This window comes from Crinia signifera, chromosome 1 (assembly GCF_055691185.1).
Source record: "Crinia signifera chromosome 1, ASM5569118v1, whole genome shotgun sequence".
Taxonomy (NCBI): Eukaryota; Metazoa; Chordata; class Amphibia; order Anura; family Myobatrachidae; genus Crinia; species Crinia signifera.
In genome coordinates this window covers 136,460,095-136,473,702 of record NC_139217.1, presented here as the reverse complement: position 1 = coordinate 136,473,702, position 13,608 = coordinate 136,460,095, and the positions used below count along the sequence as shown (strand labels likewise).

The 13,608-nt window shown below is 41.1% G+C and overlaps 1 protein-coding gene across 2 annotated transcripts in view; it reads left to right on the top strand.

The window, feature by feature from the left end:
* LOC146060561 (UPF0462 protein C4orf33 homolog) overlaps positions 1-1,940 on the top strand; it is a 43,967-nt gene extending 42,027 nt beyond the window's left edge. For both annotated transcript variants that reach the window (XM_083173925.1, XM_083173917.1), the window contains exon 6: positions 1,527-1,940. In XM_083173925.1, coding sequence (XP_083030051.1) covers positions 1,527-1,617 — 91 coding nt within the window. In that variant the 3' untranslated portion in view covers positions 1,618-1,940. The remainder of the gene's footprint in view (positions 1-1,526) is intronic.
* The last annotated feature ends 11,668 nt before the right edge of the window (positions 1,941-13,608 follow it).

The window sequence follows — 13,608 nt, the reverse complement described above, 5'->3', positions numbered from 1 at the left end:
CTTGCATTGGGCAATGTATGCACTGCCGCAGCCAATCAACGGATATTTCCATTTTCCTTTTTGTGTGGAGGAAAGGGGACATATGTTCAGATCATGTGACCATATAGATTCCTCCTAGCTTCCGATGCTTCCTCAAACTGGTGTAGACGTGTTACTTCTTCATGACCATTTATTTCATCATCAGACTTCATCAGATTTTCCTGATAAAGTCTGATAACTAAATGCATTGTGCGTGAATCTGGAAGGAACACCTAGGTGCCAAAACACTGGAAACTAGGAGGCATCTGGAATAAATCTGCTTGAGGTTCCATGAATCAGCATTCCAGTGATATACGTACAGTACATCTGTTTGCCTTGATGTACGTTTTTTTTAATGAATAAATCGACTTTGTTAATTTTTAACTTGCAATGTGCCTGTTAGAGACTTCTAGAAAATTTAAAACCTTATGAAAAGAGGTTTAGGGGTATTCAATCGGGACCCTGGCCCACTTGCCTGTTTATCGGCAGGCGGTATTCAATGTTCCGCCTGCCGATCGTCGAAAAGGGGGCGTGCCTGCGAAAACGGGTGTGAATTGATGCGATCCTGCCATGATCTGGACAATTTTCGGCAAAACGGGGCCAACTGCTTTTAAAGTCGGGTCCATTCTGACGAGATGCCTCCAATGCTGTCGGGAAAGACAGCATTGAATAGGCGCCCACCACTATTTCCCCTGTCGGAAATAGCACTGGGGGATTGAATTACCCCCATTAACATCTAAAGGGGAACTGCTTTATTAACTACACTGCGCCTGAAATATTTGATGAACATTAATGTGACATTGTCTACAAAATACTAACCGATACCCCTTTCACATCGCACCTAATTAGCGGGTTCATGCTGGTTTCTTGGCGGTTCGACATGGTAATTGGTGCGATGTGAAAGGGGTTACCGGTTATAGCTAATCGATAGCTGTGCAGTGTGAACAGGTTAATCGGGTCGAGCGACCCATTTCCCATTCACACTATAGAGGAGGCAGCACTTGGAGCAGCGCCAGCTCTAAGTGCTGCCTCCTCCCCGGCCCCCAATGACGAGCTAACACTCCGCCGTGCCCCCACATGACATCAGAGAACCGGCAATATTGCCAGTTTGCTGATGCGATCGAACAGACCACACATGCAGGTCGCATTGGGACTGAACTATTTAAAAGTCCCATTGCAACCCTGCATTTGCGGTTTGAAAGCGGTATTATTCTTTTCAATACAGATTTTTTTTGTATCATCTAGCTGTTAAAACCCAGCCTTGTTCATTATTTCTGTAGAATAAATTGAATTTTTACATACAGTAGGTCTTATATATAATGCTTATATAGAGTGAACTTAAAAAAAGAGGAGCCTGTGACATAAATACCTTTTTAATGAACTGAATCTTTAGATAAGTCACACCTACTATGAAAGTAAAATAATTATACACGTGAAAAAGGGAATCCACTTATCAATGTGTTTTAAACAGAATTCTAGAACTGCCTATCCTCTCCTTTATTTTATAGTCACCGCTTGGAGTGTTTCAGGCCTTTTAACTTATCTGTGTTGATGGGCGAAGAATGGAAAGAGCCTGGATCCAGCCTCTGGAAAATGTAACCTGTCTGGAGATCTGCATTTATACTATAAATGTCTTTTAATTATTTAAATCAGATTCTTTTGCAGCATCAGCAGATAAAATGACACTGTAGCATAGCATAGAATGTTTTAATATTTTTACTGCAGTTTTGGAAAGCTCTATATTAAAATCTCCCAGCTGTAGAAAAACAATCACACCAGCTTATCACCTCGCATCAGATGGGAAATATCTCCTCTACCCCAATGGTAAATCCAGTACAGTCTCTTCTGTACGGTTCTGAAATCTTTCTGTGAAATTTTAATGTTAAAGGGAAAATGTACATATTAAAATTTGTATACAACAAGGTTTCATCTGTATATTTTTGTCAGAGTAAAAGGAGGATAGCCTTACATCTGAGGAAAGACATGGTAAGTCTGCCTGCATTGGTAATAGTATTTTGTTATCATTATTTATCCACTGCGTAACTGTTCTAGTGAGGTCTACAGATAAGTTACTGAAAGAGACCTACAAGTACAACAGCATTTATCCACATTCCAAATGTTAACATCCAAGAACAAAAAATTTACGTTACTGTATCTGTATTTTGGATATATTTTCCAAACATTGGAACTGATTGGATGTTCTTTGCTTCAAACCCGCTTCTGCAAAATACACCTAAAAAAAAAAGAAAGACGCATTGCACAGACATATCTTAACATGGTTGCTGACCTACAGGGGTAGCATATGCTACAGTCTTATGTCAGGACAAAGCACTAACATATGCCCCTAGGTTATGAGTTATGGTTTGACTGGGTTATTCGTAGTTTCTAGTTGCATTAAATAATTAAAAGCCTTGTGTAATGCACAAAGTATGAATGTAATTATTCAAATGCCATAAAATGGAAACATGTCCCTTATGATATTTTTTTTTTTCTATATGTCTAAGGGAATTAATAGACTTGCCATCTTTTCCAATATGGGGGAGGGGGGGGGGTATTCACTGGGCCGGTGTAAGGTTTCTCGGCACCCTAGGCAAAACATCAACCTACTGCCCCCTCAGGGACATAATTCCCATAGGCAACGGAGATGCCATCCTCCAGCACTGGAGGGGCAGTTGCATGTACAGCAGCACCTGTGTGGTTCACAGCAGGATCCAAGTGTGCCGCTGCTCTTCCACTGGAGCTCTGTTGTGCAGTCACATAGATAACTGGCTTTATCCCAGGATTCAGACTCTGTGGCTCCCCCCAGATTCTGGCACCCTAGGCAGCTGCCTAAAGCTGCCTAGTGTTAGTGCCGGCCCTGGGTATTCAATTAGGTGAGAAGACACAGCGGGAGTGAAATACAGATATTTTTCTATGTTTTTTTTACCCGGTGTATCAGGTGAAACAAAATCCCCAATAAGCCGCAGCTCAGTCCTACTTTTGGGGGCTAATGAAATAGCCCTTGGTGACATAATTACCCTCTATCAATGATTTTGGGTAACTATTCTCCTGATACTATGGTGGAGTTGTGACACACATTCAAACCTAAATCTACTTTATATTTTGACATGATCGATATACGTTGATATGTTACTCATGAATATCTATGTATACTTGTCCTGATTATTTCTGTTTGTATAAAACTCCTTAATAAAAAGAATTTAAAAAAATAAATAAATAAAAATGATTTTGGGTAATTCAATACCCCCATGGAATGATAAGAGACCAAGGTACTGGTTAGCATAGTGATAAAGAAATGTACCAGCTGGAATATAGTATACTTGGGTTAGCCTCTGTTCCAGGGGTGTCCCAACTTTTTTCATGGAGTGACATATCAAACCTCCTCAGCTAAATGGTTCCCATGTGACCTAAGTGGCACGTATAGAGTTAGAACACTTTGCAGCAAATAGCTGGGTATTTTGAGACCCAGAACCATAGCTTGTATTTCGTGATGGCCTAGAGCAGGCATTCCCAACCGCGGTCCACAAGGCACAGCAACAGTGCAGGTTTTAGTGATATCCAGGCTTCAGCACAGATGGTTTAATCAGAATCCCTCAGATACTAATTAAGTCACCTGTGCTCAAGCCTGGATATCTACAAAACCTGCACTGTTGGTGTGCCTTGAGGACCGTGGTTGGGAATGCCTGGCCTAGAGTGTAGTCCATAAATTGCTTTCTTGAGCCTTATGCATCATACTGTACATTACGGCATAATCACGGATTAGTCCTTATTCTATAACACCCACAAAGAAAAAAGCAAGTATCCTTTAGGGTGCACTGAGGATCAGATGATCATTTAAAAATTAACTTTTATTATTATTTCTTAAAATTTGTTTCTCGTTATTATAACTAAGAGCCAACAAATACCTTGTCTAGTGAAATATTAAAATGATAGATAAGTGAATAAAGAATAGAGAACATTTTTATGTAATATTAAAAAAGAGAGAAGGACAGATGGATGTGTGTTAGCCTACTTTATTCTCTATTTTCTATGTTCAAAAATTGCCCTTATTAATTCTAATATTATTTAGCTGAATATCTTAAGTTATAGAGCAGCTGTTTAAAGGGATTCTTGCGCACAAGTATACAAGAGTTATAATGTTGCAGTTCTCTGTGGCTTCCAATACAAATATAACAGTATCTCAATCACCAAACTGTTGCAATATTTTATCAGCCACTTCTGCAACCTGTTGAGATGCTTACAAGTGTGTTCACAACCCTACACACTTTTATAAGATGTTGCAGGAGAGATATTGCTTGTCTTTAAGTCTGGCAGGCTATATGATCTACGTTTTAAGGGTATCCATAGCTACGCAATGTCTGCATGGATTTTTGGGAATTGATGGATGTCAGTAATTCATTAATACAGTAGCACGCTAGATTGCATACAGAGATGTCACTGTGTGTATCAAATTGATATCAGGGTTAAATTTGCAGTGATCTGTATAAATGTAGTGTGTCCGTAAATGGGCAGTATAACCGCCGGACTTCATACAGAACACCCTTAGACGTGTGTATATATACTTCCCCCTGCTATATTCACAATGCGGGGTTTATTGGTGAGATGATAGTAGTCTCGGTGTATTTTTCATGTGTTACAGGGATGAAACATGACAGCTCATATGTATAGTGGCAAGTTTTAGCACATCATATGCACAGATTACCTGTAGAATAAGCGGTGTAGCCGCCGGGACTGATATGGCTATATCCCCATGTTTATCACCCTCTGTTTGTTATCCACCGAGCTAGTAAGTTATAGCTCTCCCACACAATGTGCCAATGTTCAAGCACACTCTACACACAGATTTCCCTATTGCTATGCCCGAAATTAAGCAGTATACCGCCGGGACTAGCGTGATATATTAATATGATTTTACTTTTCACTAACATCCATACTTAATAAATATTGTGTGTCATATCAGGTATATAGATTAACTGTAAATGTAACACAGAGCAGACTCAGTCACTGCCAGAGCTGCTTATTGTATAAGGCTGCAGTGAGGTGTATGCTAGTCCTTATTCTAGTTGACTCGGACTTATGTGTATTTCGGACGGCCGCCGAGTGTTCTTAGCCCCCCCTACCATACGGATCGCTCACACCATCTGAATGCGGTAAGACGCAGAGCGAATGGACCACGAGTGGATGTTTCATGTGAACACCTCCCCCATTCTCTGATGGTCACCGACCATCGAATGATGGATCGAGCGGTCAGACAGCCCCGAGTGCTTCAGACCACTCGTACATTTTTCCGTGTGAAAGCAGGGATATGGGCGGGCAGCTGACATGTCAGCTGTCCGCCCCCCCACACGTGCGCCTAGCATTTTCATGTCAACGCCCATGAAGTGCAGGGCATACGCATATGGTAATGAGGCCAAACAGCACTTCACACCCCTCTCCACCTCCTACTCGGATGGTTCCGGACGATCGTTTTTTGCACGGAATTCACGCCGTGTTCAGACGTGCGAGGTGTTCGCACATGCGCAGAAACGCCTCTGCACATGCGCAAACACAATACATCGGCCGTCGACCGAACACACAGCCTTCCGACTCAATTACTGCCTCACAGCGCTGAGGTCATGGGTTTGATTCCCACCATGACCCTAACTGTGCGGAGTTTGTATATTCTTCCTGTGCTTGTGCGGATTTACTCCGGATACTCCGGTTTCCTCATACAAACCAAAATTATACTGGTAGGTCAATTGGCTGCCAACAAAATTAACCCTAGAATATCTATGTGTGTACATGTGTTAGGGAATATAGATTGTAAGCTCCACTGGGGCAGGGACTGATGTGAATGTTCAACTATACTCTGTAAAGCGCTGCGGAATATGTATGCGCTATTTACTGTTAAATAAATATTACAATATGTATGCATTTATGTAAGAATTTTGTTTTATTAAATAATAGTATTTTAAGAGTCTGTAGTCATTTGCACTTGCAAGTTGCTGGTTAATTAATTTTTGACCCACTAGATAGCAGGATTTAATCAGCACATGTTGAGTACAGTGTGAGAGCGGCTCTGTCCTGTTAGGTAGTTCTCTTTCTCAAAATCCTAAAGAGGCATCTGTTGTGACTATTGCACACAAGGAATGTAGTTTAGTAGTGCCAGTTCAGGGCATTAAGAATGTAGAGCAGATTAGTAGAGCCAGTTTAGGGCATTAAAGCTACAACTGCTGGCAGCACAGCTGTATATAGTCGCATACAACAGGTAAGTTCAGTAGAGTTTGAGTTGCAAGAGGTCTGATATTTTGTCCAAGAATGGCTGTATTTTTAAAGAGGCAATCAAACCAGCCATGCTATGATTGCCACTAAAATATATGGCCATTCACAGACAAAATCCTGGACCTTTGGCAACTCAAACCAGAGGTGGAGCTACTATTGGTGCAGCAGGTGCATTGCATTGGGGCCCCTGAGGACTAAAGGGCCCACTGCTGCCAATCACTGCTGTGTGGTATATTGTGAACTTGGGTTGGAGTTAAGTAGAGGTCCCAAATTATATTTAGCACCTGGGTCAACCACTCACAAGTTCCGCTAGTGTCTATCTTACACAATTATTTACTGTTGTTTGAAAAATTTTCTGTCAAGTCTGTTAGTAGATATAAAGGGGTATGTGACTATAGATGAGAATCTCCGATAGGTACTTTGAAATAATAAATGTCAATTGTCTCACTCAGGGCCTTATTCTGGTTCACTCTTTCTGACAAAATCCTTCTTAGATGGACAAAACCATGTGCACTGCAGGGGGGAAGATGTAATTTGTGCAGAGAGAATGTGGGGTTTTACTTCAAAGTGAGATCTATATTGCAGTGTAAAAATAAAGCAGCCAGTATTTACCCTGCACAGAAACCAAATAACTCACCCAAATCTAATTCTCTATGCACATTTTACATCTGCCCCCCTGCAGTGCACATGGTTTTGTCCATCTAAGAAGGATTTTGTCAGAAAGAGCGAACTAGAATAATGCCCTCATGAGAGAGTTCAACAAGGTTCTGTATTATAAATCTGAAAAGTGTTTGAAAACTGGATTCTATAGTCCTCTTCAGGGGTGTAACTAGAACTTTGTGGGCCCCATAGCAACATTTTTAAGGGGCCCCCTAAATCAGGCTTCCACTATAGTGGATATGAAGCAGTGACGATACCCTCCGCAGCTCTGTCCCAGCGGAGGGGGGTTAGAGAATACGAAAATGCGGTAAAAAAAATTATAACAGGGTTTTTAATGCATTTTTGCATTAGTGCATCACACCAAGAGAGAGGCAGTGGGGACTTAGAGCTAGAGAGAGGCAGAGGGGACATAGAGGCAGGCAGGAGGGGCATGGAGACAGAGGCAAAATGGACATAAAGACAATGCAAAGAGACAGATATCAGGGGCAAAGAGACAAAGGAAGAGGGGGAACGGAGGCAGAAGGGGCTTGAATACAAAGGCTGAAGGGGCATGGAGACAGAGGGGGCAAAGTGGGCATAAAGGCAGAGGGTGGTATTGAGATGGAGACAGAGGGGCACAGAGACAGGCATCAAGGGCATGGAAACATGGGCAGAAGGGGCATCGATACCTGGGCAGAGGGGGCACAGAGACATGGGCAGAGGGGGCACAAAGGTAAATTGGGGCATGTAGACAGAAGGCACATTGAGGACCAGATGAACTCACAGCCTGCTTCTGCAGTACTATGAGGAGAAGCCAACAGTGAGAAGAGTAAAAGGCTGTGTACTGGTGGTTATGCAAAGTGTGTCCTGCTTCCACACGGCCCAAACCGCAGCCATCCCCAGCCTCGGGCGTCTGCTACAAGTCACATATTTGGTGTTCTTTTCCCCAACCCTAATTGGTGTGACAGTCTTCTGCCCGCACGCATGGTGCTACAGAGGTGAAGGAGGCTGTTAGTGACTCACCGCAGCTTCTGCATTCCTGCTGTAGATGCTGATCCACTCGCTAGCTGCGCCGCTGCGGAGCTACCTCTGGAGGACTTTCAAGATGAGGACATCATCCTCTCAGCTCTCGCGAGTCTCCCTATTGTACGCAGCTACAACCCGTGCGCTGAGCTCAGCACACTGTACAGTCTGGGACTCCGTCTCCGTGCCGCTCCTCTGCCCCGGAACTGAAGCCCCACAGGCGGCAACATCACCTATATACACATTACCATAGTGCAGGGGATTGCAAGCTTGGCTGACTGGCCCCCCAATTGGCCGGGCCCTATAGCTGCTGCATCCCCTGCACCCTCCATAGTTACACCACTGGTCCTCTTGAAGAGCAAAATTCACATTAACTGGAAAGCTTATAAGTGGTCTGGTGGTGATGATGCAGCAGTATGTTTGAAATTGTCTCCTAAAAAATGATCTCCAAGATGAATTATGGGCCTGATTTGGAGTCTAACAGATTGCCTATGCTCACAGTGGTGAGTGATTTTTTTTTTTTTTTTATTGTACGGCAAGTGTGCCAAAATCCCCAAAAAAACTCACAAGGTGCTTGTGATCTGCGGTGTGTACACAGAGAGGCACGGTTGCCATTGAGACACACAGTATCAGAGATGTTTTGGAAGTGTGTTGAATGTTACTAGTTGCAGTAGAGGTTATACTTGGAAATCTTCACCTACCATAAGGTTAGGGAAGATTTTGATGGTGTGCCAATAGTGGCATACCAAGTGGTATTACAAAATCCAAAGATGGTCATGTCATTCCTCACACAGTCGGAAGCGCACTTGTACAACTAGGGCAGCATTCATACTAGTATTAGTATATAGTTATTAACAGTTATTATTATTAGCAGCTCCTTAAATAGCGCATACATATTCTGCAGCATTTTACAGAGAATATTTGAACATTTACATCAGTCCCTGCCCCAGTGGAGCTTACAATCTATGTTCCCTACCACATGTACAGGCACACACATTCTGTACATTCTAGGGTTAATTTGTTGGGAGCCAATTGACCTACCAGTATATTTTTGAATTGTGGGAGGAAACCGGAGTACCCGGAGGAATCCCAAGCAAGCACAGGGAGAATATACAAACTCTGCACAGATAGAGCTATTGAGGGAATTGAACCAATGACCTCAGTGCTGTGAGGCAGTAATGCTAACCATCACACCGTCCATACTGTCCGGTGTATCTATAGTTACAGCCTGGGCATGACACTGGCTAAAGATATGAAAGTGGACACACCACTGTATGTCAGGTGTTATGTCAGCATACAGCTGAAGTGTATTCTCATCAAGTCCATTTTCCCTGCTTTGTTCATGTCCTCCGTCTTTTTGTAACTCAATTGTTGTTTTCACTATCAAGATAGTGAAAAGATTTTATGTTATTTCATTGATACTACAAAGCCTGGGAGATGTTACAGATCCTTTACGATAGAAACTAAATGCCACAGTACAAGATGAAAATGGTTGTCCTTTCCAGATAGAATATCATTAGCAACAACACTTATGACAGTGGAAATAGTGACAATGCTGGTAGTATTCTTGGTATAAAAGGAGTACTCACATTTTGTAACACTATCCTTTAGTGCCCGGTAAATCCACATAACTGTTAGTGATTTCTATGCAAGTGGCCATACTATCGAAAATAAGTCAGAAACTGGGTGCTATTTTTTCAGGCTTATCTTTATTTGTTGCCCTTGAGCACAACACAGGTTACAGCATAAAAAAACTTCCTCATATTTGCCTACCCTCCCGGAATGGCCGGGAGGCTGCCGCATGCCCCCCAGAGCCCCGCTTCCCCCAGAGCCGCTGAAAGAAACGCCGAAATTCATGGGTCCAAGGGGACAGGACTAAAATGAAGCAAATCGCTTTGAATTATCGACCTTATCAGCCCCCGACCAAGTGATTCGGCTGTCCTCTCCCGGCTTCTCCCAGAGAGGCAAATTCAAAAGTCGGCAAGTATGAGTTTCCTTGATTTGCAACATTTAAATTTTTTTTTATCTGAATGAGATCTCATGAAGTAGAGGCCACAGTTCAATTGGTATTTTGGCCTCTCAGATAGAGCTTGGCCTGTTTTTTTGCTTGGATACAATTTGGTTTACAGGAGATAAGTGCAGAGCAGGTTAATATCTATAAAATATGCCATGTTCCTCTTTTAAGTAAACACGGAAAACTAAATGTCCTTATCTATAATATATTGTCAGAAAACTAATTTCTGACTCACAGTATATGACTTTTTCTTCGAGTCATCCATTTTGTCCTCTACACTGCAGGAAAACATAAGGCAAAACCTTCTTTTACAGCATTAAGTAGCTTCTTTATCGTCCGCCCTGAGAACAGCACATATATCAACATACTGTACATAATTTCAGGTGCTTTTCACTGTAAATTTATTCTAAGCAATCATGATCTTTTCAAACATCCTCAACTCCTCATTTCTGTTTCTCTGCAATTATGTTCATTATGCATAAACTTAAGAAAAAATGCAGTAGTTGACAAAAAATACTTTGTGATGGCAGCTTAATTTTTAATGTTAGTGAAGCAATTGTATATTAAAGCAAAATTACATTTATGATATATTGAGATTGCTTTCCCAGTGCGAAAAAAAAAATCTTCATTTTCAATTTTGCTGTTTTTTTAACCTTGATTAATGAGAATTGGGTATAACTGTGATTTATCTGACCCATAAAGAACATTATTTTTATAGCTATTTTAAAGTCAAATGTCTGCATGCTAAAAGATCTAGCTTCATTCTCATTATATATAATAAGCCGCTTGCTGGGGTGGAGGAGGAAGGGGAATCTCGCACAGTACAGAAGTGGCAGGTGACCAATGTGGAATTGATTAATCAAATCTGCAATATCTACATAATATTTCAAATTCCATATAGTATTTACTGCTTTTTTATGCATATATTTTGCATATTTTAATATAGTGGCAAGTGTGCATATTTTCTTTCTGTAGAAACGTCTTGTTCTTCTGTAGATCAGAAATAATAATAAAAACTGGCGGCTGTTTACATATTTTTCTGCAAACCTTTCCTGTTTACAGTGTTTTTTTTCCAGATCATGGATTTTTTAACATGTACATGTTGACGTACTATTTAAAGAAAGTGCAGGTTTTTTCTTTTAGTCTTTAGAGGAAATCAGCAGTACTGTATGCAAATGCTATGTTGCTTCTTTCCTTGTTTTGGCAGGCGCTCCAGTTTTTGTGTAGAGCACTCTGACAAATGAGCATATCATAGTAGGTTTTTATGTTTTTCAGGACGATAATCAAATCTGTCATGGGCTAGTCTCCGCACACCCGAAGAAAGCATTTCTCACTATCAGATATTTTACACTTTAATCACAGAGCTGGAAAAAAACAGAGGATGTGGCCAGCGCCCTTAGCCATCTAGTTCATTAAATTGACAGAAGTTGGAAGAACAAAGAAAAAAGGGGCATGTCATTATGGGAGCTAATGGCAAACTGCAAAATGACTTTCAAGAAACTAAACAATTTCTAAAGTGAATGAGAATTTACGTTATATAAAAAATAAGAAAAACTGCATTGAGAAAGTGGAAGCAGATGTTGGGATCCATTGCTAGATGAAACTATAGCGGGAAACATTTTCTATATTTGAAGAATGGATCACAATATAGAAGACTATTACAATATCTACTGCCCATAGGCTACTGTAATCCACGCTTATTTATTTATTTACAGTTTCTTATATAGCGCAGCAGATTCGTTGCGCTTTACAATAGTAATTAAAAGCAGACCAATCGCTGACCTGATTATTATGAGTACAGGTTGAGTATCCAAAGTTTGGATAACGGATTATTAGGTATTTTGGAATATTTTTATATTATGTTCTATTTCTGCACAAAACAAGGTTTTAAAACATGAAACAAAGTTTGTGTACCATCTCAGACACTGAATTTGAATGCCAAGCATTCATGACATTGTAAGTACTTAGTGCCAGTTACTTGTTATTTCCCCAGTAGTGCCAGATACAGATGTCCCCAGTAGGTTTTTAGCAAAAAATAAAAGTACATTTTGGAGACTGGATATTTGGATAAGGGATACTCAACCTGTAATAGACTTTTGTCACACAAATCACTCCACCACTAATAGCAGTGGCAGGACTTGTGAGCAGTTGGCCCTGGTGCAAAAATATAATTTGGGTACCCCTCCTCCACTCACAATATGAAAGACAAAATAATTCAATAATAGTGCGTAATAAATCTCAGAGTGCAGCTGACACTGTGGAAATAGAGTAAATATCCCAAAAGTTATTCAAGAGTACAAACGTGATAAAGTGGTAATAAACACAGACATAAGCGCTGTTAGGGTAACCAACAATAAAGGCACATACACACCAGAAAATTATCTTTCCAATCTGGCTGGTTGGAATGAAAATCTGGAATTTTTTGGGAGCAAATGACAATTGACCTTTTGCTCCTAAACATGGGAAACAGACACAAACTGATCCTACAGACAAATTGGAAATACACACTAGAAGATATGAAAGACAAAAGATATTGGTGAACAATTTCCCTTGAGCTGAAAAAGATATATCATGAAAGATATTGTGCATCCACACTGAACGATGGGTGCATGAGCAATATTGGCAGATTGACCTGCATGTCCGGAAGATGTCAATATCTTTAACAATGAGCCTGGGGGAACATTGTTAAAGATATTAAGCATACACACTAGAAGATATTGCCATTAATATCTTTCAGAAGCCCCTTTCTGAACAATAGTGAAGCCAATATCTTCTAGTGTTTATGGGCCTTTATGCAGATGACTGCTTTTGTTCCCAGAGATTTCCAGATTTTCATTCCAACCAGCCAGATTGGAAAGATAATCATCTAGTGCAGTGGTTCCCAACCTTTTTTCTCTCCCGTACCCCTTGATTAGGCTTTTCATTGATGAGTACCCCCTCCTCTCAATTTAAAATATAGACCATACTTATGAGTGGAGTGGAAGTGAGCGGTATGCATATCCTTATGCATGTCCTTATATTAAGGAGTAGCGGACAGGAATCATGCCCTTCCATGTCTGGTTGTGTATTGTCTCCAGGGTTCCCACTTACACCTGTAGGATACATGCCGCTGCTTCTTCCACCCGTGTCAGTGAAGGGCAGATGATCGCTGATGTCTGAGGGCAGCATGGGTAGCTCCCAGTGGATTGCTGGTCAGGCAAAAGCACAATGAGACGCTGATGATGCTGAAGACAGAACCATAAGTGACACAACATGGTTCTTCTCCATAGCAATGGGTCTTCTTCTGCCATCAAAAGACTTTTTTTCATCTTCCCCCATTACCAATATTATTTTCAAGTACCCCCAACTGGTCTGCAGAGTACCCCCAGGGGTACTAGTACCCCAGGTTGGGGACCACTGCTCTAGTGTGTATGGGCCCTAAGTAGTTATAATATAAAGCATATCACCAAAAACTCCTTTAAGGTTCAGTCCTTAGGGTCCAGGTAATAAAATGCAGCATACCTGTATGAGAATAGCTTCCGAGAACACATCAATGTGATATTTAGGAGACGGGGGAGAAAAAAAAGCAAATCGTGCAAATAACTTCTTAACTAAGAAGAATGTAATATACAAATGCACTTACAAAGTGATAACATGTAAAATCGCTTCTGATG